Below are 27,923 nucleotides of genomic sequence, written 5' to 3' on the forward strand. Positions count from 1 at the left end.
TCTCCCAAGTTGTTTACAGCTACCCTTGGGGAAGCTTTCAGAAGATTAGACTGGTCGTAGAAAGGAGTCAGTGTGAATGGAGAGTACTTAAACCATTTACAATTTGCAGATGACATTGTAATCATAAGCCACAATCCCAAAGAATTAGAGGAAAACCTAAATCAGTTATGCAGAGTTAGTAAGGATTTTGGGCGAAGTAAAGAAAGCCTGCACGAGAAGCACGCAAAAGTTCGTTGAAATTTACCGGTAAAAGTACTTTGCCGTAATGTAATTTCTATTATTGCTAGCTCAGTAAACATACAGAGGGTGTTATCGGTCAGTAGTAGAAATTGAATCCTATGGGAGTTTGAAACCCTAGCGATGTGGAGGGGGTAACCTGACCTTTTTTCTTTAGAATCACTGGTGGACTAGTAGATAAATTGTTTATTAAGAGGAAAAAAAAAAAAAGGCAAAGGAAGCCCACACGAGGAGCATGGCAAACTTCCAAAAGGTTTACTGGTGAAGCTATGTTACGAACATTTTTTACGATGCCAGAACTTCCAATATCACTCTGTTCATGATTCATTTAGATAATTCAATCAGTGATTCTAAAGACAAAAAGGTCAGATTAGCCCTCCTCTACTTCGGGAGAATTTCAATCTCCCGTGGGATTAAACTCTACTCCAGACCGATAACACCCACTGTCTGTTTACAGAGCGAGCAACAATACAAATGCCGTTACGGCAAAGTACTTTTACCGGTAAATTTCATCGAACTTTGGCACCATCTTGTGCAGGCTTTCTTTACCCTAGCCGGATTTTGGACTTAAGCTGAATATGGCCGAAACAAAAGTAATAAACAAGTATGCTACAGAAAGGGATATAATGATTGAAGGAGAAGTATCTAAAAAGGTGCAGTCATATACTTATCTGGGACAAGTCGTTGGCTGTAATAATGATAAATGGCTAAAAGTCAAGAAAAGAATAGCATTCCTTGAGGTTGTCACAGACATTCCCTTAGATAGGTCACACAAGCTGTACTTGCTACCTGGGAGCCTAAAACGCTAATGGAACTGATTTCGGGTGACACTCAAGTCAAGTGGACCCAATTTCGGCGAAGTCCGGGCGGCTTGTGACAGCCAAATACTCTGCTTGCACATTCACGATGGTGGGACTGTTAGTAATCCTGGGTATAACCTCCATGCACAAGTACATGGTGGGTAACCACCCAGGTGTGAACCAATGTAAGCAGGGGTCGAGGTATGGTGCCCACACACATGGAGGAACGCTGCCCCTCTATGTTACCAGGCAGTACTAGGTGGTATCTCATCAACCAGTGAAGTACCACCACTTTGCTTATTGGAGGCTTGAAGTGGTGGAACCCATGTTTAGTTTTTAGAGCTAAGTTCCGGTCAACCCTTCCCTATCTCTTCCATCATGCAGTATGATTGATGACTTTTGAGGTTATGATGAACGTCTTGGCGAGATCCAATATTCCTTACATTTCGAGGGTACAGCTCTAAAATGGTGTTCACAGGCCGGCCGCTAGTTAGTACACCAGACCGAACCTATTGGTAACTCTCTAGGAGGCTTCCGGACCAGCTAGTGTATAATGTTGCTACCTCTACTCTGCCAGATAGTGACTCGAGGGAGTCCGAGTAGTGTGCATGCGGGGAGCATTGTCGAGGCCATGTTATGTCAAGGATTTCGGTATATTCTTACCACGTGTAGGCCATATCCAAAAATTTCATTACTTCATACAGCATGACCCACCCACTTTTTCTTACTATTGAATACACCATGAGTTGTCAAACTAATAGAGCAAGCTTATCTGCGAAAAGATCTAAACCTCCCAAGCACTTCTTAATTCATTTCACAAATATACGTGGTCTCAATTCTAATCTCGATCATGTCCATTTCCACTTGCAGTCTGCCAAACCCCATGTACTTTTTTCTGACAGAATCTCAGTTATCGGTTGATTCAACTACTGCTCATCTCAGATGCCCAAATTATTCGCTGTATGATTCCTTTTGCCTCAAAGGTGGTACTTGTGCGTATGTCCTTTCTGATATTCCCTGTCAGAGACTTGGCAATTTGGAATCTCCTCTCTTTGATCTTCTCTGGCTTAAAATCTCTCTACCTCATTGTGTCAAATTCATCTGTTGTCTCTGCCGTTCTCCCAACTACACTAATCACTTGGAGCTCTTCGACTTCCTCTCTTTGCAACTTAACTTTTTCCAGTTCAACTTTCCTAACAGTGAGGTAATTTTCATTAGTGATTTTAATGTTCAAAACTCCAGCTGGCTTCTGTTTTCTAGTCACACCGACCCAGTAAGTCGAGATGCCGAAGCTTTTGCAATTACTAATGACCTAGCACAGATTGTTCATTTACCAACAAGAATACCGGACAATCCTAATCATACAGCCAATACGCTTGGTCTTTTTCTCACAAACAACCCTTCTAAGTACACGGTCGAAGTGACAGGTCCTTTAGGCACTTCAGATCACAACTTGGTGATTGTCTCTTCTCCAATGGAACCTTTATCTCATAGCTATTCCCAACCTCGTGTTTGTTGGCATTACAAGAAATCAAAATGGGATAACCTGTGACACTTCTTTTCTTCTTTTCCTTGGTCGGATTACTGTTTCAAAACTTCTGATGTCAACAATTGCTCAGATCGTGTCACTGAAATTATTGTTGCAGGAATAGAATCCTTTATCCCACACTCAACAAAATCTCGTCCTTTTTCTAAACCTTGGTTTTCCAATAAATGTGCTAAGGCTGTTCAAGAGAAGAATGTTGCATATCGTAATTGGCTTGTTTCTAATTCTTCAGTTTCATTTTCTGCCTACAACAATTGTAGAGCAGTTATTAATCAGTCCAAACTAGAGTTTGAACATGCTAAGAGTAGAAAACTTGCTTCTTGCCCTAATGGTAGCCGAGCATTCTGGTTTCTTGGCAAAGCTATTGGCCGCAAATTTTGCCCATCTCTGTTCCCACCTCTGTCCAAACCAGACAGTTATGTTGTCACTTCAGGCAAGGATAAAGCTGACCTGCTAGCATCACATATTCCTTCCAGCTTATGTATTAATGATCTTGGTAAAACCCCTCCCACCATTCCCAACACGCTCCATTCAATGACTCCTGTGGTCTTCCATCAAAAGTATATCAGAAGGATTTTGATGAACCTTGATGCTAAAAAAGCTCCAGGTCCTGATGGTATTTCTCCACTTGTTCTCAAAACCTGTGCTCCTGAACTTACTTCTATAATTTGCCGGCTTTTTTCACTTACTTATTCCAGAAGTGTTTTTCTTTCTGCTTGGAAATTTGCTCATATCTAGCCAGTTACTAAAAAGGGTGACAAATCCCTCCCATCCAATTACCATCCCATTGCAATTACTTCTACTCTTTCTAAAGTAATGGAGAAATCAATCTAAAGTAATGGAGAAATCAATCTAAAGTAATGGAAAAATCTTGGTAGTTTAAGAGTTGGCGGGTGGTGCCCACCAACTCATAAACTACCAAGAAACCGTCCGTCCAATCAGTTATCGCCAGTATGGATTCCGTCAGTGTCGATCCACTGGTGATATTCTGCTTATGTTACCCATTCATGGACTAATTCAATGGAAAGGTTCGGTGAAACGCAAGTAGTTGCTCTTGACATCTCAAAGGCTTTTGATCATGTTTGGCATAAAGGTCTTCTAAACAATCTTATGGTTTGCCAACTGTTTTTAGTAATTGGTTATCCAGTTTTCTCTCTGATCGCTCACTGAGGGTGATGGTAGATGGCTCTGTCTTCTAATTTCTCCACTAATTCTGGTGTCCCCCAAGGTTCATTTCTTTCCCCCACTCTTTTCCTCTTGTATATTAATGACCTCCTTCCATCAACTGGAAATGCTATCCATAGTTTTGTCGATGACAGCACAATGCATTCCACTTTCCATTTTGAGGAACCTTTTCCTGCTCAATCAGCTTCAACTTCTCGAAAATCTGCTTCCAATTCCTTAAATGCCGATCTTCAGGTAATTCTCCAGTGGGGCAAAGACAACTTTGTTGATTTCAACCCTTCTAAAACTCAGTCTTGTCTTATATCTCGCAAACTCCTCTCTGCTCATCTTTAGTGATACTCCGATTTCTAGGCAAAGTGATATATCTCTTTTGGGGATTACCCTGACTTCTAATTCTCTTGGCACAAGCACATTACAAATATTGCTTCCTCTGCATTTAAAAAATTTGGTTTTCTCTTTTGCTCTCGGCGTTACTTTTCTTCGAAACAGCTGCTCACTCTGTATAAATCGCAAATCCGCCCTGCCATGGAATATTGTTCGCACATCTGGGGTGGTGCCCCCAAAACCTCTCTCAGGCTTCTTGATTCCATTCAGAAGAGGGCAGTTAGGTTAATTAATGATTCATCTCTAACCGAGTCTCTCCACTAGCTTTCTCATAGACGTACTGTTTCTGCTGCATGCCTCTTCTACAGATACTTCCATGGGTACTGTTCTTCTGAATTGGCTTCTATAATTCCCGCTCTCTTTTTCAAAACAGTCCGAACTCGTGCCGCCACCAGCCAACATCCATTTACTGTCCAACTTCAAACCCACAGAACCAACTTTTCATCTTCCTCATTTATTCATTCAACTGCCGTTTTCTGGACAACCTTCCTTCATACTTATTTCCTGAAAATTACAATCTACAGAAGTTCAAGTCCAATGTCAACAAATATCTGCTTTCGTCTTCTCAACCTCCACCCCAAGCACGGTACTAAGTACTATAGATTCTAATACCTCTCGGTGTTTGGGGTTCACATAAAAAAAAAAAAAAAAAAAAATTCAGGAAATATATACACATACGGAGGAGCAATATCCTAATTTGTCTGAAATGTAAAATAATGAACCAATGTATACTCCCCACCATGACTTATGGAAGTAAAACTTGGGCACTCACCAAAAGAATGGAAGAGAAGCTAAAAACGACACAGCGAAGAGTGGAGCGAATTATATTGGAAATCAGACTGTTCGATAAGAAGAGAAAAACATGGATTAGGCAGCAAACTCAAGTAAAGGACATTCTTATCAAAACTAAAGAACTAAAATGGTCTTGGTCAGCACACATATTTCGAAGATATGATGACAGATGGACTAAGAAAATAACAGAATGGTACCCACGAGGAGTTAGAAGAAAACCTCCTGGAAGACAATGACGAAGATGGACAGATGAAATTCATGAGTTTGTGGGCAGTAAATGGATGGCCATTGCACAAAACAGAAGGAACTGGAAAGGCCTTCATCCTGCAGTGGATTGAAAATGGCTGATGATGATGATGATGATCTATCCTTGTGCATGGTTAGGTATCAGCTCTCATACTACATAAAAAATTAATTTTCTATATCCATTTATACTTACTGAAACTGCAGCAGTCCCTTGGATTAATAACTGAAGGAGATTCAGCAGGAAAGTATTTTGTCTAGGTGACCATGTAAAAGATGGATCTAGAACAAAACAGTTACAAAGTAAACTTTTCAGCACTTACGGAAATTTCATTTTTTGTTTTTTATTATTTTTCTTCAATTAAAAATTTATATACAAACAGTAGAAAGATGAACTGCTCAGTATGTATTAAGATTGGTATGAAGGGCTTCTGTCAGCAAGAGAATCTAGCAACAAACCTACAATTAATTTATAATTATAAAACCTATAACCAGTGGTGAGCTGTGAATATTTTAACAATGGGCTCTCAGTTTTGCTAACTTTTTATTCTTTTTTTTTTACAACTAGGGATATACACAATGGATACATTTAATATTGTGAATAAAAATTACATGAAATATTTCTCATTTAACAAATATTACATAAAAAAAACAAACTACAGCCAATCTCCAATTAACATAAGGTTTGTGTTCTGTGGAACTCTATGTAAGTCAAAATTTCTCCCATGCCTGTTCAGCACTTGCAACTATGCTTGCTGTATTGATTGAATCAAACAAGAATTGTTCGACCAACATGTAAATAGAATTATTTATTGTGTTTATTCAATATTTTATCTCTTGCGTAGGAAAATTAAGAAAAGCATGCAATTTAAAAAATTTAAAAATTATAATTACAAAAAAAAAAAAAAAAAAGGAGACAAACATAACATCAGTAAGTTTTACCTCTTGAGCATCGTTGCCAGAATCGATGTCTCTTCAGCTGATAAGTATGCCGTTGCGGTGGTTGAGGGCTGTGGAGATTTAGAAGAGGGTCGGCCGCTGATCCTTACGAAAGAACATATTAATGGATGACTGGATGGTGGCTTTTTTCTTTTCATCGTAGATTTCTTTGTAGCAAACAAGCAAACATATCATTCAACCCTCTGTAACCTTTAAAGAATCGTTCGCTGGCAGAATCCATCTTCTCAAACCTCGCCACTGCCGATGCAATTTCATGAAGCATCTCGACTTCTCGTTTTGTTCATCTTGAGCTTCGTCAGCATTTTCTTCTTTCACTATCGCTGCCTGCAAGTCAATAAGTTCTTCGTTAGATAATTCCTTCCGTTCTTCCTCTGTTAACTCTTCACGTCTTTGGCAACAACCTCCAACTAAAGTAGGTCTGAAACCTTTAAAATCTTATCTCTAACCTCTTCATATGATTCGTTATTTTCAAACCCTTCGAAGCCTTTTTCGTTTCGTGGATATATTTTATTCCATAAGCCATTTAAACAACTTTTAGTGATTTCTGCCCAGGGCTTATTAATGGTTAAGATGGAGTGGTAAATACTGTAAGATTTCCAAAAGTCTCTTAACATAAAATTTTTCTCACAGTCTACTGCAGACAATGCTTAAGCAAATGTTGTGCATAAATAGTATGCTTTTATAATTGAAATAACACCCTAATCCATAGGTTGGATGAGTGAAGTCGTGTATGTTGGCAAAAATATGACCCTCACGTTTAAATTGAAATCATCTAGATTCGTAGGATATCCAGGAGCATTATTTAACAGAAGCAAAATCTTGAAAGGAACGTTGTTGCCTTTACAATATTTTTCAACCTTGAGAACGAAGTGGAATTTAAACCAATCTTCAAAGAGAGATATTGTTATCCGTGCTCTCTGGTTTGATTGGAAATGCATGGGTAGGGTGGCTTTAGTGATGCCCTTAAATGCATGAGGATTTCCAGAATGGTACACAAGTAGTGGTATTAATCTGTAATCTCCCGCTGCATTGCATTAGCGTCAAGCAAGAGTGTGGCGCTATCTTTTGAAGCCTTGAAACCTGGCATTGTCTTTTCCTCTTAAGCAATGTATGTTCGATCTGGGATTTTTTCCAACAGAGAGCAGTCTCGTCAATGTTAAAAATTTGCTATGTTGAATAGCCGCCTTCACCAATAATTTTTTCCAACACATCACAAAATTTCTCTGCAGCTGCAGATCCAGCACTGGCGACTTCACCGCATACTTTAATGTTTTGGAAACCAGCACGATGCTTGAACCTATTAAACCACCCATTGCTTGCCACAACCCTGGCTTGGGGTTTGCCATACTTATCCTTAATATATTCATAAATACTTGTTGCTTTTGCTTGAATGGCCACTGGACGCAGGGGTACTCACTTCTGAATCTGATTTTCCATCCATATTATTAATAGCTGTTCCATCTTCGATATAGCATCTGAATGCTCTTTAGTGATCACTGTTGATCTTAAATGCTTTGATCCTTTCAAAGCATTTAAGCAGTGAGACCTAATTCCCTTGCAATAGATGACAAACTTTGTCCTGCTTCGTATTTCTTAATCAATTTTGTTTAGTTTCCTGGCACTGCCAGCACTTGCACTTTCCATTGGTCCCTTTCCCTTCATCATTGTAATATGTAAATAGGAAGAGAAGTTTCTGAAAATTTGTTTTTTCTATGTTTGAAGATTTCAGTGAAGGGGAACACATTTCACCCTAATAGCATAAAAACCCACACAATTGCAGTTATTGGTATTATCTCAAATGCAATAAGATCGAGTTTACTACCCATTTATAATAGATTGCAATAACAAAAAAGTCCAATAAATGGGAAAGTGTATATTGCCTTTATTGTTTTTTGGTCGCGACCTCCAAAAAATTGCTTTATAAAAACGTCACAAAGGTGTTCAAAATTGATTCTTGTAACAGAATATACAATAACGATAAAAGTGTAGTGCAATTTTGATTATAAAAATCATCTTTTATAGAGATAAATAGCTTAATAATAATAAAGCAAAAAGTTCAATTTCTAAGGACTTGAAACGAATTACAAAAAAAAACAATATGTTATTGGGTTCACATTACGATATTTTTGCAATACCTCCATTTATCCCTACAGATGCAAAATGTGATTCCATATATTTTTCAGTTTGCACCAGCTAGCAAAAACTTACGTAAAGTCAAATTTAAATAAGTCGAGTATTATGTAAGTCAGGGAGTTCCTGTATTCTACAGGGGTTTCCAAAAAGTAAAGCAACACATTTTTTCTCTCAATGATGTTTAATAATACGAAGTTGAAATTATACACCAAGAAATAAGTGAATGTGCACTACTTCTGCACAAGGTCTCCAGTATTATTGATGCACTTGTCCCAACGATGGATTAGTTTATCAATACTAGTACTGAAGAAGCCTGTGCCCACACACAGAAACCAACATCGCACCGCCTGATGAACATCCTCATCCGTGGTGAAATGCTTTCCTCAAAGGTGTTTTTTCAGAGGGCCGAACAAATGGAAGTCTCAAGGTGCTAAATCTGGGCTGTAGGAGATATGTGACAGAGTTTCCCAATGATTACGGTGCAACCACTCGCAAGTGGTGTGGAATGTGAAATTGTGTTGTCATGCAACAAAAATCATGCCGCTTGTCAGGAGTCCTGGTCGTTTGCGTCGAATGTTCGCTTTCAGTTTTCCAAAATTGCACAGTAAAGCTGTGCACTGATTGTTCCTCCCTTCAGCAAGAAACCCACCAACAGAAAGCTTTGGCGATCACGAAAAATCGTGGCAATGATGTCGATCTTCAATGTCAACATGGCCCGCTTTAAATTCATTGCACTAAAAACACACCAGCTTCTTTGAATTAGCATTAGTAGAGGCATATGGTACAAGAAAGCAAGCTTATGCAGCATCAGCCAAAAAAAAAAAAAAAAAAACCAGTTCCATTTCACCCCTCCGTTCGTTCGAAATACCTGTCCAGCTGAGCCTTAAATTTGTATACACTATCAACTTCCACAACAAGGGATGGACGTCTGTTCTACCAACCAACTACCCGCTGGCTAAATGCAAATTTCCGCACATCTATCCTACATCTGTCTTTCCTCAATCTGAATTTATGCCCTCTCAAGTGATTATTCTGATAAAGAATCCCATCTGCACTGAGCATTCTCAAACCATTCAAGGCTTTATACTCCTCTATCAGATCACCTCGCCGGTGCCTAGTCTCCAGACTCTGTAATTTGCAAAACTTAAGCCTTTCTTCGTAAGAGCAACCCTTTGTTCCATTCACTAATCTTGTTGCCCTTCTCTGTACCCGTTCCAGCAACTATACATCCTTCTTGAAATGAGGCCTCCAGACCTGTATACAGTAATCAAGATGTGGCCTAACCATTGCCTTATATAAGGGAATAATCACCTCCTTATCCCTGCTAGAAAAATTCCTGTATATCATTGACAAGACACCATGAGCTACTCTTGGCCCGTCTGCACTGCTCAGAGAACTTCATATCGGCCTGCACAATTACCCCCAGGTCCTTTTTATTCTCTACCACTGTCAGTGTAGTACCACAGAGTTGATATTGCTCTGTGGTTGCTGTATCCCATATGTAGTACTTTACATTTGTCAATGTTAAACTTCATTTGCCACCTCTCAGTCCATCTGCTCAACCTTTCCAGATCAGTTTCCTTAACAACCCTGTCAACCTTTGTATAGCTGCAAACTTGGACATTAAGCTTGATATACCATCATCAATATCATTTATAAATACAGAAAACAATAATGGACCCAACAATGAACCTTGAGGGACTCCACTAATAACATTAGTCCACAATGAGCAGTGTCCATTGATTACCAGTCTATCTTCTCCCCCTCAACCATCACTTTATCCCTACCAGCAATGTAGCAGTCTTCCATGTGCAACAGTATCAAAAGCCTTTCTAAGATCCAAATATATAATATCAAAGTTATTCCCTGCATCCATTTCTTTTGTGACTGCATCATAATAATCCAATCAAATTGGTCAGGCAAGATTTTGCCTTAACAAACCCATGCTGTGTCTGAGCTGTAACTGAAGTCTTGTCTAGATGATCCTGCAGTGCTTCTTTAACCAGTGCCTCCATTAATTTTCCTGGAACAGAAGTTAAACTCACAGGTCTATAATTACTTGTGTCAGCCTTTGATCCTCCTTTGTGAATTGGGGTCACATTTGCACATCTTCAGTCTATGGGTACCTCCCCTGAGTCCAAAGAAGCTTTCATAATTATGGCTAAGGGTTTGCTTACTTCCTTTGCAGCCTCCATTAACGTAAGAGGATAGACCGCATCCACCCCAGGTGCCTTTTTTATGTTTATCCTCAACAATTTCTCCTCCACTTTACTCTCAGTTATTACAAAATCATCTAGCTCACTGCCAGAGTTTACTTCACATCTGGCATTCCCCTTCCTGAATAACTCCTCGTGTATGAATGTAGATGGAAAATACTCATTTAGTTTGTTAGACACCTGAGTAGGATCATCAACTGTTGAACCATCAATAACCAGTGGACCAATCTGGTTCATCCCTTTCCTTCTAGAGTTTACATAGGTAAAGAACTCTTTTCTGTTTTTCTTTGCATCCTTTGCCAAGGATTTCTCACAATTTGCCTTTGCCTGCCTAATCTCCTTTGTTACTTGGTTACAGACCAGCTTATATCTATCATAGGCTTCCATGTCACCCATTAATTTATATGTATCCCATACATTTTTCTTCTCTGACATATGTGTCATTAGTCCATCTGACATCCATTTAGGCCTAAACCTTGAACAATATTCCTTAGTTGGTATGTAAAGCCCAGTAGCTTCCAAGATAAGTGCTTTGAATGCTTCCCATTTTGAATTTGCTGTTGGTAACATCATAAGTTGGTCCCACTGTATAGAATTTAAATACTGTCTCAGACCATCGTAGTCACCTTTACAAAAGCAAAAACCGTTCCCTTTACCCCTGATGGTAGTTACCTCTTTGAGTAAATCCCGCTTCAGCATACGGCGATCACTGCCATCTAGTGGTTCCTTTATCTGCTGATTTTTAATGCATGAAGAATCACTACTGATAATCAGATCAAGAGTATTACTCCCTCTAGTTGCCTCCCGAAAATGCTGAGGTAGAAAAGAATCATCCAATCAATCCATAAATTGACTCAAAGAGGTAACTACCATTAGGGGTAAAGGGAAGGGTTGTTGCTTTCGTAAAGGTGACTACGATGGACTGAGACAGTATTTAAATTCTATACAGTGGGACCAACTGATGATGTTACCAACAGCAAATTCAAAATGGGAAGCATTCAAAGAACTTACCTTGGAAGCTACTAGGCTTTACATACCAACTAAGAAATATTGTTCAAGGTTTAGGCCTAAGTGGTTGTCAGATGAACTAAAGAGACATATGGCAGAGAAGAAAAATGCATGGGATACATACAAATTAACACGTGACACAGAAGCCTATGATAGATACAAGTTGATCTGTAACCAAGTTACAAAGGAGGTTAGGCAGGCGAAGGCAGATTACGAGAAATCTTTGGCAAGAGATGCAAAGAAAAACAGCAAAGAGTTCTTTACTTATGTAAACTCTAGAAGGAAGGGGATGAATCAGATTGGTCCACTTGATATCGATGGATCAACCGTTGATGATCCTGCTCATATAGCTAACAAACGAAATAAATATTTTGCATCGACATTCACACATGAGGAGTTATTCAGCGAGGGGAATTGCAGAGGTGTATTCAACTCTGGCAGTAAGCTACAGAATCTTGTAATAACTGAGAGTAAAGTGAGGGAGAAATTGTTGTAGATAAATACAAGAAAGGCACCTGGGGGTGAATGGGATCTATCCAGTTATATTAAAGGAGGCAGCAAAGGAAGTAAGCAAATCCTTAGCCATAATTATGAGAGCTTCCTTGGACTCAGGGGAAGTACACATGGACTGGAGATGTGCAAATGTGACCCCAATTCACAAAGGAGGATCAAAGGGCGACACAAGTAATTATAGACCTGTTCGTTTAACTTCTGTTCCCGGAAAATTAACGGAGGCACTGGTTAAAGAAGTACTGCAGGATCATCTAGACAAGACTTCAGTTATAGCTCAGACACAGCATGGTTTTGTTAAGGGGAAGTCTTGCCTGACCAATTTGATTGGATACTATGATGCAGTCACAAAAGAACTGGATGCAGGGAATAACTTTGATATTATATACTTGGATCTTAGAAAGGCTTTTGATACTGTTGTACATGGAAGACTGCTGCACAAATTGGGACAGTGTGGAATTGGAATCAAATTACTGCTATGGATAAAGGGGTGGTTGAGGGGGAGAAGAGAGAGAGAGTGGTAATCAATGGACACTGCTCAACGTGGACTAATGTTATTAGTGGAGTTCCTGAGGGTTCAGTGTTGGGTCCATTGTTGTTTTCTGTATTTATAAATGATATAGATGATGGTATATCAAGCTTAATGTCCAAGTTTGCAGACGATACAAAGGTTGGCAGGGTTGTTAAGGACACTACTGATGCTATGCTGCTGCAACAGGATCTGGAAAGGTTGAGCAGATGGGCTGAGAGATGGCAAATGAAGTTTAACATTGACAAATGTAAAGTACTACATATGGGAAACAGCAATCCCAGAGCAATGTATCAACTCTGTGGTACTACACTGACAGTGGTAAAGAATGAAAGGGAGCTGGGGGTGGTTGTGCAGGCAGATATGAAGTTTTCTGAGCAGTGCAGACGGGCTGCAAGAGTAGCTCATGGTGTATTGTCGATGATATATAGGAATTTTTCTAGAAGGGATAAGGAGGTGATTATTCCCTTGTATAAGGCAATGGTCAGTCCACACCTAGAGTACTGTATACAGGTCTGGAGGCCTCATTTCAAGAAGGATGTAGAGATGCTGGAACGAGTACTGAGAAGGGCAACAAGATTAGTGAATGGAACAAAGGGGTGCTCTTACGAAGAAAGGCTTAAGTTTTGCAAATTACAGTGTCTGGAGACTAGGCACCAGCGAGGTGATCTGATAGAGGTGTATAAAGCCTTGAATGGTTTGAGCATGCTCAATGCTGATAGGATTCTTCCTCTTGCTCAGAATAATCACCTGAGAGGGCATAAATTCAAATTGAGGAAAGACGGATGTAGGATAGACGTGAGGAAATTTGCCTTTAGCCAGTGGGTGGTTTGTTGGTGGAACAGACTTCCATCCCTTGTCGTGGAAGTTGATAGCCTAAATACATTTAAGGCTCAGCTGGACAGGTATTTCGAACGAACAGAGGGGTGAAGTGAAAGTGGTTATTTTTTTATTTATTTATTTTTTTTTTTTTTGGGTGATGCTGCATAAGCTTGCTTTCTTGCATCAAATGCCTCTACTAATGCTAATAAAAGCCTTGCTAGTGTGTGAGTGACCAACCCACAAATTCCAGTCAATATCTGGGAAATTAAAATCCCCCATTGTAAGACTATGATTTACTGGCCCACTCTATTTCCCTGCACAGTTTCTTTTTATACTCATCAGAGTTATTAGGCCTATAGCTCAATCCTACTCTTCAATTTTGATCTCCCAATGCTTATGTCACACCAAACTGACTCCACACTGCACCGTTCAGCAAATTTCAGTTCTGCATTCCTTATATCTATGTGGCACCACGCTTCTGATATCTCAACAATGTCTGCCTTTGATGTTTTGAGGAATATCTCTAATTCATTAAATTTGTCATCACCTTTTCACCATACACAGCAACCGGTTCATGGTGAATGTCACTCAGTGAAGACCCTTTTGTTTGCAAAAAGTGAATAACTTCACAAACACCTGTTTTGGACCAAACTCGCATGGTAGCTGCCATTTTGCGACTGGAAGCTGCTGTGAGGTGAGCAACCCTGCACTGGCGGTCTTTTTGAACGTTATTAATGGATCTATCTCTCCATCATGTTTCATCTCATTCCCTTTCACCATTATTAAGAAAAAAAATGTGTTACCTTACTTTTTTTTTGGAAACCCTCATATAAAAGGTACACAAAAATCACAGATTAGAGAGAAAAAAATTATTACACAAATAGTGAAGAAAAATTTATTCTAAAAATTCCCAAAAATTTATTTCATTATTAATATTTGTTGTCGATCTTCTGCTTTTGTTAAATAGTTGAACGATGATTATGTAACGATCCAGATCAAATTGAAGCAATGATTTTCCATTTAGATTTATGGTCATCATATCTGCAACGTGTTTAATTGTCAAAGTTGGGCTTTTTATTGTTACAATATTATTCATTATGTTGAAAGCTTGCTCAGCTTCAGCTCTGCAAATTGCATTGTTTAAAGGACATTTCTGAATATTTTAATTGAATGGGAATTTCTCACCATTTTAAAGATAAACTGTCTTTGAAAAAATCTCTAAAATCATTAATTTTTTTTATAATATTTTATTATAAAACTTAATTTGGAGAAATTATTCCACTTTGTGCAAACATTTTGAATCAGATGTTAAATATTTGGGATTATTAAACTGATTTTTAAATCTGGAATTCCTTAACGATGTAACACTAATAATTGATATTCTGCAGGAGCTCTCTTGCCTTTCAGAAGTTTACAAAGTTGACATATAACTATACTAAAAGTAGATAAATTAATTATAGGAACTATCAATTTGAAAAAATTTGCTAATTTGAAAAAATTCAGTAGGAAATTATGAAGCTAAAATTGAGAGCAAGTTGAAAGAATTTGAAGGAAACAAAATTGAAAGTAAGAACACATTTAAAAAATTACCTTGTGACATCTTATTAAACTGCAATATTTTATCCTTAAAGGATCGGCTATTAATTCAACAAAGTAACTTTAAATTAAATAAAAGAAAATAATGATATCATTGACGATGAGGAATTGAAAGAAATTTTAAAATGTGTTGATTGTTGATATAATGCATGCAGTGTATTATTTTATTTATTTTATTATTATTGCCTGTATGCAATTATATTTTGGAACTTTTCCTTCACAGTGAATGCCTCGACACAGTTTCAAAATCTTCCAACATTTCATCTTAGGAAAGTTTATTTAAAATCTTAGGTTGCACTAAACCCCCTCCCCACTGACATTGCTACTTTCACTAGTTTCTTTGAATTCTGTCCAAACTGCTGGAATCGCTCGAAAACCATGTAAACTCGATAACCTGGTTTACATGGTTATCGAGTGTAATCACTCGATAACCATGTAAACATACACAGGAAAAATTTACTGAAAGGTGTGGTTCACTAACTTCTCCGAAAAACAGATGACAACTTCTTGGTATGTGGGATAAGTGGATGCATAGGTTTTACGAGCACCACTAACGTTGTGGAAAAGTAATCCCTTTAACGCTTAATTTGAGCTTTCCAATTGGTGGGAACAATGCATACAAAGTTGGCTGTCATAATCTGTTGGTTATATGGAAATTTTAAATGTAATTACCAAGAGGGATTCAAAAAAATTCGCTCTAAAGAAGTTCGTTAAATAGAGGTCTGACTATAATTAAAGCAAAAAGGAAGCAGTTTTAAAATACATGATTGGTCGAATGTTCCCTTAAAATGCTGTGGCTGGGGCTGAAGCCCCACTTGCCCCACTGTAGTTCCGGCTCTGGATATCCAATAATTGAATTCAAGATTTGGGAAAAAAGTAAGATTGTATGTATAATATGTATAACTTCAGAAATACAACTAGTAATGCTGGTTGGTTGATCTGTTTAATGTTTGAGGATGTTGTAGTGAATAAAATATTTGGTTAAGAGGAGCATTCCAGATGATCTGATCATACATTACTTCTTTGTTAAAAAAAAGATAGCATTGGCCATGGGGAGAACAACCCCACCCCCATGTGTACCTCAGAATGAAGAACTACAGACTAAACACTGCTGGCTAGCAATGCAGAAAAAGTGAAAACAGAAAGAAAAGTCAGTTGCTAGTCATTCATGCTTTACCATGTTTCAAGTAATCTATTTCAATTCATAAATTTGTTTGAATTCTAAGGAAAAACATAATAGCAACTTCTATGTGCCCAGATAAACTGACAGTGGTAAAAATAATAATGCAAGAGGTGAACATTTCGAAAAAATTTCTACAGGAAATATACATTACTGCTGCAGCCCTCATTATGTTTTGTTTTTATATATACATATATTATCGATTAAAACTAGAGAATTTTCTAATACAGGAACTCCCCGACTTATATAAGGGTCTCATTCCATGGAACGCTATGTAAATCGGAATTTCCCCCATTCCTGAGCAGCACTCGCACCTGTGCTGACTGAATTGATTGAAACAAAAAAGAAATGTCCAACAAACATGTAAATAGAATTATTTATTGTGTTTATTCAATTTTTTATCTCATGTGCAGGAAAAATTACAAAAGCGCAATTTAAAAAATATTTCCAAATTATAAAATTACAAAAAAAAAAAAAAAAAAGAAGGAGACAGGCATAACATCAGTAAGTTTTACCTTGCGATCATCACTGCCAGAATTGATGTCTTCAACTGATAAGTACGCTGCTGCAGAGGTTGAGGGCCGTAGAGATTTAGAAGGGGTCGGCCACTCAACTTTACGAAAGAATATATTAATGGATGACTGGACGGTGGCTTTTTTATTTTCACTGTAGAGTTCTTTGTAGGAAGCATATCATTCACCCCTCTGTAAACTTTTAAGAATCGTTTCCTGTCAGGATCCATCTTCCGAAACTTCGCCACTGCCGATACAATTTCATGAAATGTTATTGCCATCTCTCTGTTGATGAAGCGTCTCGGCTCCTCATTTGGTTCATCTTGAGTTTCATCAGCATTTTCTTCTTTCGTTATCATTGTTTGCAAGTCAATAAATTCTTCATTAGATAATTCCTTTTATTTCCTCTATTAACTCCATCACATCTTTGGCAACAACCTCCAACTGAAGTAGCTCTGCAACCTTTACAATCATATCTGTAACTTCTTCATATGATTCGTATTTTTCAAATCCTTCAAAACCTTTTACGTAACGTAGGCATATTTTTTTCCATGTGCCATTTAAACAACTTTTGGTAATTTCCATCCAGGCCTTATTAATGTTTAAGATGGCATGGTAAATATTGTAAGATTTCCAAAAGTCTCTTAACGTAAAATTTTCTCATTGTCTACTGCAGACAATGCCTGAGCAAATGTGCGTAAATGGTATGCATTTAAATTCAAAATAATACCTTATCCATAGGTAGGATGAGTGAAGTAATGTTTGGTGGTAGAAATATTATTCTCACGTTCAAATTGAAATCATTTAGATGCGTAGGCTGTCCAGGAACATTATCTAATAGAAGCAAAATCTTGAAAGGAACATCGTTGTCTTTAAAATATTTTTCAACCTCGGGAATAAAGCAGCATTTAAACCAATCCTCAAAGAGAGATATTGTTAGTCATGCTCTCTGGTACAAATGGAAATACACGGGTAGGGTGGCTTTATTGATGCTCTTAAATGCACGAGGATTTCTAGAATTGTACAGTGGTTTTAATTTGTAAGGTAACATACTTTTCCATACTTTTTATTATTATTATTATTAGCCATATGGTGCAAGGAAGCCTGAGGGTTATGCTGCACCAGTCAAAAAAAAATTCCCGCGTTACATTGAGAGAGAGAATTACCAAAAAAGTAAGGAAGCAAAGAATGATGATATCCAGCTCAGAACCCTAGGTTTGCCAAGCCCATACTCACCAGATGTGAGCCCCTGGGGTGTTTTTCCTTAATATCTTTATTGATACTTGTTGCTTTTGCTTGAATGGTCATTAGACTCAGGGGCACTAGCTTCTGAATCTGATTTTCCATCCATATTATTAACAGCTGTTCCATTTTCGACATAGCACCTGAACGCTGTTTTGTGATCACTGTTGATCTTAAGTGCGCTGATCCATTGACATGTTCTTTTATATGCGCACTGTACTTTAAAACAGTATTCACTGTTGAAGCAGCGAGACCTAATTCCCTTGCAATAGATGACAAACTTTGTCCTGCTTCGTACTTCTTAATCATTTTCATCTTTATTTCTAAATCAATTTTGTTTCGTTTCCTGGCACTGCCAGCACTTGCACATTCCGTTGGTCCATTTCCTTTCATCATTGTAATACATAAATAGGAAGAGAAGTTTCTGAAAATTTGTTTTTTATATGATTGAAGATTTCAGTGAAGTGGAACACATTTCACCATAATAGCATAAAAAATGACACAACTGCAGTTATCAGTATTATCATAAATGTAATAAGATTGAGTTTACCACCCGTTTATAATTAGATGCACTAACGGAAAAGCCCAATAAACAGGATAGTACAAATTGTTTTTGTTTTATGGTCATAACCTCCAGAAACGTACTTTAGGAAAATATCACAAAGGCGTTCAAAACTGATTCTTATAATGGGAACATATGACAAATGAAGGGTAGTGCAATTTCCATTTTAAACAATACCTTTTAGAGAGATAAATAGCTCAGTAATATAGTGAAATATTCAACTTCCAAGGAGTTGAAAGAAATACAAAAAAAAAAAAAAAAAAATCCCAATGGGTTATTGGGTTTGCATTATGATATTTTCACGATACCTCCATTTATTCTTACAGGAAGCAAAATACGTTTCCACAAATTTTTTAAGTTTGAACCAGCCAGCAAAAACTTTTTTTTTTTTTGTTAGTTGTTGGTGCATCGGCTTCTGTGGCCATAATGCACCTCCAAAAGTTTTGCATTTTACTCTGATCAAAGCCTGAGGTGGGATTGAACCCATGATCTTTGGGTTGCCAGGCAGACACTTTACCCACCTGGCTAGCCCGGTTGGTGCAAAAACTTATGTTAAGTCGAATTTTTATAAATCGATTATTACATAAGTTGGGGTGTTCCTGTATTTAATATTATTAAACAGACAATACAGTAATAATTATTGATAAAATTAAATTTCATAATAGGCAATACTTATAATAGCAGCCTTCACTGTAATATTAAAAGCTCATGATACTGAAGCTATAATGCTGAACCAGAGACTAACACTTTAGCTTTCTAACTTCCTAACCTTGGATGCATGAGTAACATAACATTTAAAAAAAAAAAAAAAAAGGAAAAGTACATTCAACTGCATTATTTATTACATACATTACATTTCTGAACATTATTATATAACCTGATAGCAAAATTTTGGATATTGGGAAAATATCACAACCAGGTTGTCAGTTTTCGCTAACAGGAGTTACCGTTTTCACTGAAGAAGGAACACAACCCATGAAACAGCATTTTAAGTAATAGTAAACTTCCAAAATAAATAATAATATATTTGTCCAAAAAGTGATCTTTATTTGTAACATAATGATTCAGATAAATTCAATGAAAATTTCACAATATCAGAAGTTGGTACTAACAAATAGAATGAGGTTATCCACGTGTTGGAAAAGATTTTGCAGCTCCAGCAAATGCTAAGTTTTTGATAAATTTTTGCCATTTTATTAATTTAATTGCCATATTAAATTTTTTTCTAGAAATACCTTTATAGTCCTAGTCACACTCCTTAGTTTATTTTGAATTTAGATAGAGATTTTGTAGGTTACTATTTCATATCTGTAGAATCTTGGGTTAAGATGCAGTTAAGCGAGTGTTCTCACGACTAACCGTGAAATAAGTGGTTTGCTGTTTGTGTCATTGAAGGGGGGGGGTGCTTATTATCGTGTGACTCGTTAGTTCTCTTTTTCAGATTGTGATAATACTGTTCGTCCATTTTCTGTAATTAAAGCTTGCTTCTGGTTGAAAGATAAGTTGAATTTTTTGTTCTCTTTTATGTAGTTTTAAAAAAAGGTTATGTTTTGATGCAACTTAGGGATGGATTCAAGCAAAAAAAGTGTGGCTTCTTTACTAGAATTTAATTTTTGGGTAGTGATAACAGGTTAGGTTTCTACACCACTAACATGGGACGGATTGAAGCAAAAGAAGTGTGGGTTTTTTAAGAGACTTTCATTAGTGAAAAAAGGTTATGTTTTTTGTGCCACTTCAAGCAAAAGAAGTGTGGGTTTTTAATAGACTTTCATAAAAAAAAAAAAGGTTAGGTTTTTAAGCAACTTTGGGTGTGAGCTGTTTAATAAAATTTGATTGGTGAAAAAATGGTTAGTTTTTTACACGACTTTGGGAGGGATTCAAAGAAAAGAAGTGTGGGTTTTTTAATAGACTTTCAAAAAAAAAAAGGTTAGGTTTTTACACGACTTACAATATCACTGTCCGTGGAAGGCTGTACAGAGTGATGAGTTCCCCACTTCTCCCCTCAGTGCTAGTTTAAATTATGAAACGAGACTTTCATTTTAATTTAGTGTGGAAGACTGTACAAAGAGTGATGAGTTCCCCACTTGGTCCCTCAGTGCTAGTTTAAATCATGAAACGAGAACCATTTTAATTTATCAGTTCTACATGTATATTGTACTAGTAAAATTTGCTTGAAGAAAAGTTGAGTTTTTGCTTCTTAAACTTTCTTCTTTAAAACTAGGAAATCTGCAGAGTATGAGGTGTTGTTCCTCTGGCCACTTATCCACCAGGCTAAGTGGCCAGAGGAGCAATATGTCGAGGAACACGAACAACAATGTTCGTGTTGGCAATACGCCTTAATCTTTGCCAATGGATGTAAGCACATAGATAGCAGTTGACCAGTGCAACTTCTCAGTGCAGTAGGCACGATTGCCCACAAAACCTAAACAATCACCGCCTCCTCGTTTTTAAGGTGGAAGTGGTTGTATAGGTTTTACGGGCACCTAAAGGGATTAATTCTTTATCTTAATTCCTGCTTTCTACAGCATCAGCTTTATTGCTTAAAGGCCAGAGGTGCGAACAATATATCCTGGGTCTCTTGAAATCAGTTTGTTATAAGGAAATTTTCTTCGTTATTCAGAAACTATTTTCAATGTAAAAACAAAGGGGAAATCAAAAAAATTCGCTATATGGAAGTTCGTTAAAGAGAGAGGTCCAGCTGTATTTGCTTGTCCCCTGATTACACCAATAGGCCTTTTAATCTCCAACACCTGGCCTTTCTTCAACCTCTGGCTGGTGTATGTTCCAACAGAAGCAGTGCAGGCAGCACTTTCACCTCTTCTTGTGGCTCCTGATAATATATTAGTCTGTGTCCCCATATCAGGCTAGCTGTTTTCCAACACACCTATTGCACAGCAAACATCCTTACACCTCTTCTATTTAAGTGGATTGCATTGTTGTAAAAACCTTAACATCTCATCTGTTAAGATGTTCCTATACAGGCTCATTGAAGAAAATGTCAGTATATATTTGATATTTAAAACATGTTAACAGATTTGGTATACTGATATAACAGTTTTGGCTGATGCTGAATAAGCTTGCGTTCTTGCATCATATGCCTCTATTAATTGCTTAACTGAAAACTTAAATTGCCTGCTTTGACTGTATTTATAGTTCTAGGTATGTAAAAAAGTAAGGATAAGGTTTTGAGTAGGGAACAGTTAAAAGAAACTATCATGCATCTAAAATTTGTAACTTCTTATTTTAACTGATTGCACATTTCTTCATCAGTGATGTAGAGCAGGTTCCATTCTGATACCAAACCTCTTGGTGTTTAGAGAGGTGGAATACTTGTTATTATTGAAAGAGGTAATCACCCAAGGATGTTTGGTTTTAGTAGTAATTCTGAGTGCTTGAAAAATATGATTTAAACAAGTATTTTATTTATTTATTTATTTTTGTTTTTTTTTGGTTTTTAGGAGCATGAGCAACTAGGGCCATATTGCTTAAAACAGTATATCAACAGACTAATTGCTTTACAGTTTTTGGGGATCCAGCTAGCCTTTCTAACCTTTTTTTCTTGCTGCAGAAAACATGGAGGCACTTGTTTTGGACATGTGTATATATAAGGGCAGCTTCTTCTTCTTGTTGCAGTTGATAGCCTGAACAAATTTAAGGCTCAGCTGGACAGGTATTTCGAACGAATGGAGGGGTGAAATGGGAGTGGTGTTTTTTTTTTTTTTTTTTTTGGCTGATGCTGAATAAGCTTGCATTCTTGCATCATATGCCAATGCTAATGCTAATGCTAATCATATACTCCCTCTTATTGTGTCTGGGCAGAATTGCAGACACTTTCAAATTACACCCTAATTCCCAGCTTTTTTTTTCAACAGTGACCTGTACTTGTTAGGTAATTCTGCTGGTCTCCTACTCTTAATATCATTAGTGCCAACGCGTACAACTATATCATCTTTTGTGCCCTTAAAAGATGATATCCACTCAACGTCATCAACCTTTGCCCCTGGAAGAAATACCCTGGTCCTGTTCCACTATTCTTTTTACAAAGCATGTTCCCCATTTCCCTGGCCAATAGTCACCAACAACTACTAGTTCCTACTTTGAGAAATACTGCAGTAAAAAAAAAAAAAAAAAAAATATTGAAAAAAAAAAACCTACATTAATAAATAGTAAACAAATTATTATTTCTTACCTGTGAATATAATGAAGTTTACAGCAATTATAATAGACAGTTGTACCTTACTTGCAACTTGTGACAAAGGATATTCTTTCTTTTCCATTTCTTTTTTTTGAAGTTCACCTGTTTCTTCATCATGCTTTATAACTTGTGTCTTTGGAACTTGTGGAAATTTGGTTTGAAACTGGACTAAATAAGACATCATTGGTTCTGGAAAGACCATGGTTATATCCCATATAGAATCCATTTTTTCTGAAGCTGCAAAACAGATTTCTAAATGCATAACATTTCTTCAAATATATTGAATACAGATACGTTGCAAGTAACAACACAAAGACGTTTCTTAGAGTGCACTCTAGAAATACTGATATTTCGTAAAATTCTATACTTCATTTGAATAGATAAAATATCACCAATTTGCAATGTGTAATTTAGTTTTTCTGTTATCAATCTAAATCTCAGTTTACGTACTTGGTTATACATAAAAACTTCCCGTATCAGATGTTATAAAATTCTCAAATCATTCATTGTATGGTTTTAGGTATATTTATTATTATTATAATTCCACCTTTATGTATTATGTCTGTAGAAGTGCATAATCATGGACTTCTTTGTATGTTTTGTGGGCTGAAAAATTTGGAAAAACAGATGGAGCAAAATCCTACACGTTCCACCTGGATGAGCTTCCGACAGCCTCAAACAAAGATATTCTAGCCTTCTAAACCATAGCTCTCCAAACAGGTGACAGGCCCCAAAACCACTATGCTGTCATGGAAAAATGCAAAAAATAGTTAGTCCTCAATGAGAATTGACTATTTTTTTAACAATTTAATGTATTAATATATAGTCAACAATCAGAAGAGTTTCAAATTTCAAAATTTTCAACCAAAATTATAGTGTCAAAGCATTTTCTTCTTAGGATTTATTCCTTATTAAAATGGTTCTCCACAACCTCACATCAAAAAGTCATTCCTTTATTCTTTTTTTCCATTTTCTTCCATCTTCCCAATCTCTGTCCACCAGTCCTCTTCTATTTATAGCTGCTCTCACACCTTCTATCCACCTCCTTCTTGGTCTTCCTCTCTTTTCTCCTCTATTTTATCAATAATGGATTTTTGGATGTTCACTGTATTCCTTATCATGTTGTTACTAACTTTTTCAGTCCTAGACTTTCTTGCCGATCTTTCCCAAAAATCCATCTCAACAGCCAGTAGTTTATTTTTTTTGTCTTTCAATTAAGGACCAAGTCTCACATCCATATAAAAAACATAATACTATCCATATCGGTATAATGAATATAATAAGATTATTCTTGGAAATGAAAATTTCCAAGAATAATCTCATGAAATTTCCATCGAATTTCAGGCCAAATTTCTCAGATATTATAAAAGTTAATATATTCACCCTATATATATATATATATATATATATATATATATACAGGGTTTTCAATTAAAAGGCACCAGGGTATATCTTGCTTCTTTCTACATTTCAGCTATTTATCATCTGGACATAGTTTTCCTATTTGCACAACAATTTTTGAATTTGGCATTATAATTGAACTAAGTATTACTGTTTAAATTTTATAGCTTCTAAAATAAAATGTTGCCTAATGAATTCCATTTTTCTCAATGGGAAAGCTGTCCCCATTTTCTATTCGGAATAAAAATGTGATTGCTGTACTTCTGAAATGAATTTGATGGTATGAACCAGAGCTGTAATGCTCAATATGTTATACGTTGATATCAATATTTGTAAAATGATAAGAGAAGTTTACCTCAATATAATATAGAACACTTCTGTATGATATTCGTCAGCAATTAAAATGAAAAAATCGCAAATCTTACATTACTGTAAAAAAAAAAATAAATAATAATAATTAAAAAAAAAAAAAAAAACCAATTGAACACAGTTAGAAATCAAATGAACACATTAAAAATCAATTCCTGAAGCTGACAACGCTTTTCGACCGTATATCATGATCACAGGAACGAAAATTAACGAATAGGGGTGATGACACTTAAATAGGGAGTATTTGTCTTCGCGCATGAGCTTTTGTAAAAGCTCACGAATCAGAGATTAGAAATGGGCAACGAACATTAACAGAATTCTCATGTAATTTAATTTCGATAGTTTCTGCGATTAATAGTCTGGTATAATTACATTGGACACTAAGTATTTTGGCCTCGTTAAATTAAAAAGTATGTTTTTCACTAACGGTGAAAGGATAATTCTGATGCTGCTTGCTGAATGAGAATTGAGACCGCGCGTTGAGTTACACAAAAATTCAGAGGAAAACGTGTAGAACCTTGGTATGACAAGTTATATCCCAGCAAGAAAAATTGTATACCAGTTCATTTATTTGTCTTGCAAGCGAGGAAAGGAGTAAGCGATTTTTTTCAGTATAGTGTGTGGTTTCCGTATTGGCCTGGCCACAATATTAAATTCAGTATCTTTAAAAAATATGTTAAGCTGTTTGTGCCACTGTTCAACATATGGGACAGAAATAAAGTATTTTTTAATATTACGATTGTTGGTTGATGTAGTATTTTTTATCCTATCCCTATCTCTTACCCTAATTCTGTTTATTGTAGCAAGGGGATAACCCATGTTCAAGATTCTGCTAGTTAATATTTGTATTTGTGAACCAAAGCAGATTCCGTTGTTGAATATTTATAGGGAATTTAGAAATTGATTAAAGATACTATATATCTCTTGTAGGAGAAATGGTGATAGCTGTTATAATGCAGAAGCATGCCGGTGTTTGTAGGTTTTCGATAGATGTTAAATTGGATTTTATTCAAATCCCGAATAAGTGTGAAATTGAGAAAATTTAATGATTTTGTATCCATACCCTCCCTTCCCAATGTAAATTTGAGTCTAGAGTGAATATTATTAAACAAATGTAAAATGTCTTGGATAGTACTACTAAAGTAATAATTAGACCATTTAAATACCTCATATAGTATGTGATACGGGGTAGAAAGGTGTCAAAGGTATAAGCTCAATCGTTGAGAGATAGATCTCCGATATTAAGCCGCTCAAGCTCAACCCCATCGGCAAACCAAAAATTGGTTTGTACACTTTGTCTCGAAAATTGATATAGTTGGTCTCAACTAAGAATTTAATAAAGTGAAACATTTCTTTAATAGGAAGCTTCATATAATTAATTGGTATAGAGTTATTATTTAACATATCCCAAATAATATCTAATGTGTATTCAACATTTACATTAGCATGGGAACATGAGGCAAGAAGTATAGCATCAGGCAAAAAAAAAAAAAAAAAACACACCTTCTCATTTCACCGATCCAGTTGCACCAAATGTTTGTCTAGTTCAGCCTTGAATCTGTTTAAGCTGTCAACTTCTACAACAGATGGAAATTTGTTCCAGCAATCAACCACCCGCGGGCTAAAGGAAAACTTCCACACATCTATTCTAACTGTCTTTCCTCGATTTGAATTTATGCCCTCTCAGGTGATTATTCTAAGCAAGAGAAAGAATCCCATCCGCAGTGAGATTGATCGAACCATTCAAGGCTTTATACACATCAATCAGATCACCTCGCAGGTGCCTAGTCTCCAGACACTGTAAATTGCAAAACTTAAGCCTTTCTTTGTAAGAGCAACACTTAGTTCCATTCACTAATTTTGTTGCCCTTCTCTGTACTCGTTCCAACAGCTCTACATTCTTCTTAAAATGAGGCCTCCAGACCTATAATACAGTACTCAAGGTGCGGCATGATCATTACCTTATACAAGGGGATAATCATCACCTTATCCCTGCTAGAACAGTTCCTATATATCATTGACAAGACACCATGATCTAATCTAGCAGACCGTCTGCACTGCTCAGAAAACTTCATATCTGCCTGCACAATTACCCCCAGGTCCTTTTCACTCTCTACAACTGTCAATGTAATACAACACATTTGATACGTTACTCTGTGGTTACTGCTTTCCATATGCAGTACTTTTCATTTGTCAAGGTTAACTTCAGTTGACACATTTCAGTCCATCTGCTCAACTTTTCTAGATCCTGTTGCAGCAGCATACTGTCATTAACAACCCTGCCGACCTTGTATCGTCTGCAAACTTGAACGTTAAGCCTGATATACCATCATCAATATCATTAATAAATACAGAAAACAACAATGGCTCCAACACTGAACCATGTGGACTCCACAAATAAGATTAGTCCATGAAGAGCAGTGTTCATTGATTACCACTCTATTTTCTCCCACTCAACTATCCGTTTATACATAGCAACAATTTGCCTCCTATGCCACACTGCTCTAATTTGTGCAGAAGTCTTCCATGTAGGCACCTCCATAGCCAGGTGGGAAGGAGCAGCAGTGCGTAGAACACGTTTCTTGATCAGACCGGGTTTCGAGTCCATCACCACGAAATATGGAGGATGCAGGAAGGTCAGGGAATGCCCACCGCATATTCCGGAGCAATATGGCGTTAGTTGCTAATGCTCCTAAAAACCAAATAACCAACATACAACAGTCTTCCATGTGCAATAGTATCAATAGTATTAAGATCCAAATATATGATATCAAAATTATTCTTTGCATCTGGTTCCTTTGTGACTACATCATAGTATCCAATCAAATTGGTCAGACAAGACTTCCCCCTGAACAAACCCATGCTGTGTCTGAGCTATAACTGAAGTGTTGTCTAGGTTATCCTACAATGCTTCTTTTACCAGTGCCTCCATGAATTTCCCTGGAACAAAAGTTCACCTAACAGGTCTGTAATTACTTATGTCTCTCATTCATCCTCCTTTGTACATTTCCAGTGCATGGATCCAAGGAAGCTCTCATAATTATGGCTAAGGCTTTGCTTACTTCCTTTGCTGCCTCCTTTAATATAACTGGATAGATTCCATCTACCCCAGCTGCCTTTCTTAAGTTTATCTTCAACAATTTCTACTCCACTTTACACTCCATTATTACAAGATTATCTAGCTTACTGCCAGAGTATAATACACCTCTGGCATTCCCTTCCCTAAATAATTCCTCATGTGTGAATGTAGGTGCAAAATATTCATTTAGTTTGTTAGCTACCTGAGCAGGATCATTAACAGTTGAATCATCGATATCAAAAGGACCAATCTGATTTATCCTCTTCCTTCTAGAGCAGGGGGTGGGCAACAGCCGGCCCACGGGCCACATCCGGCCCGCGACGATGTTGAATCCGGCCCCCTCGGTAAATGCATAAATATAGAAAATCCATACCTGACTACACTCGCCGTAAACGTTCGGCTTAATTCGATTCAATTGGGAA

The 27,923-nt window shown here is 36.9% G+C and overlaps 1 protein-coding gene across 2 annotated transcripts in view; it reads right to left on the reverse strand.

Moving 5' to 3' along the window:
• The window catches only part of LOC150084630 (lysosomal-trafficking regulator-like), an 813,382-nt gene that overhangs the window by 721,466 nt on the left and 63,993 nt on the right, over positions 1–27,923 (reverse strand). The window contains exons 2-3 of one of the 2 annotated variants that reach the window (XM_090375369.1): positions 22,647–22,841; positions 5,384–5,469 (exon numbers count right to left, since the gene is read on the reverse strand). In XM_090375369.1, the coding sequence (XP_090231495.1) occupies positions 5,384–5,469; positions 22,647–22,841 (281 nt within the window). Of the gene's footprint in view, positions 1–5,383; positions 5,470–22,646; positions 22,890–27,923 lie in introns of both variants that reach the window. The other variant, XM_090375368.1, reaches the window with a different exon arrangement.

The sequence above is a fragment of the Mastigoproctus giganteus genome, chromosome 6 (genome assembly GCF_048544385.1).
Source record: "Mastigoproctus giganteus isolate SK-2022 chromosome 6, ASM4854438v1, whole genome shotgun sequence".
Lineage (NCBI taxonomy): Eukaryota > Metazoa > Arthropoda > Arachnida > Uropygi > Thelyphonidae > Mastigoproctus > Mastigoproctus giganteus.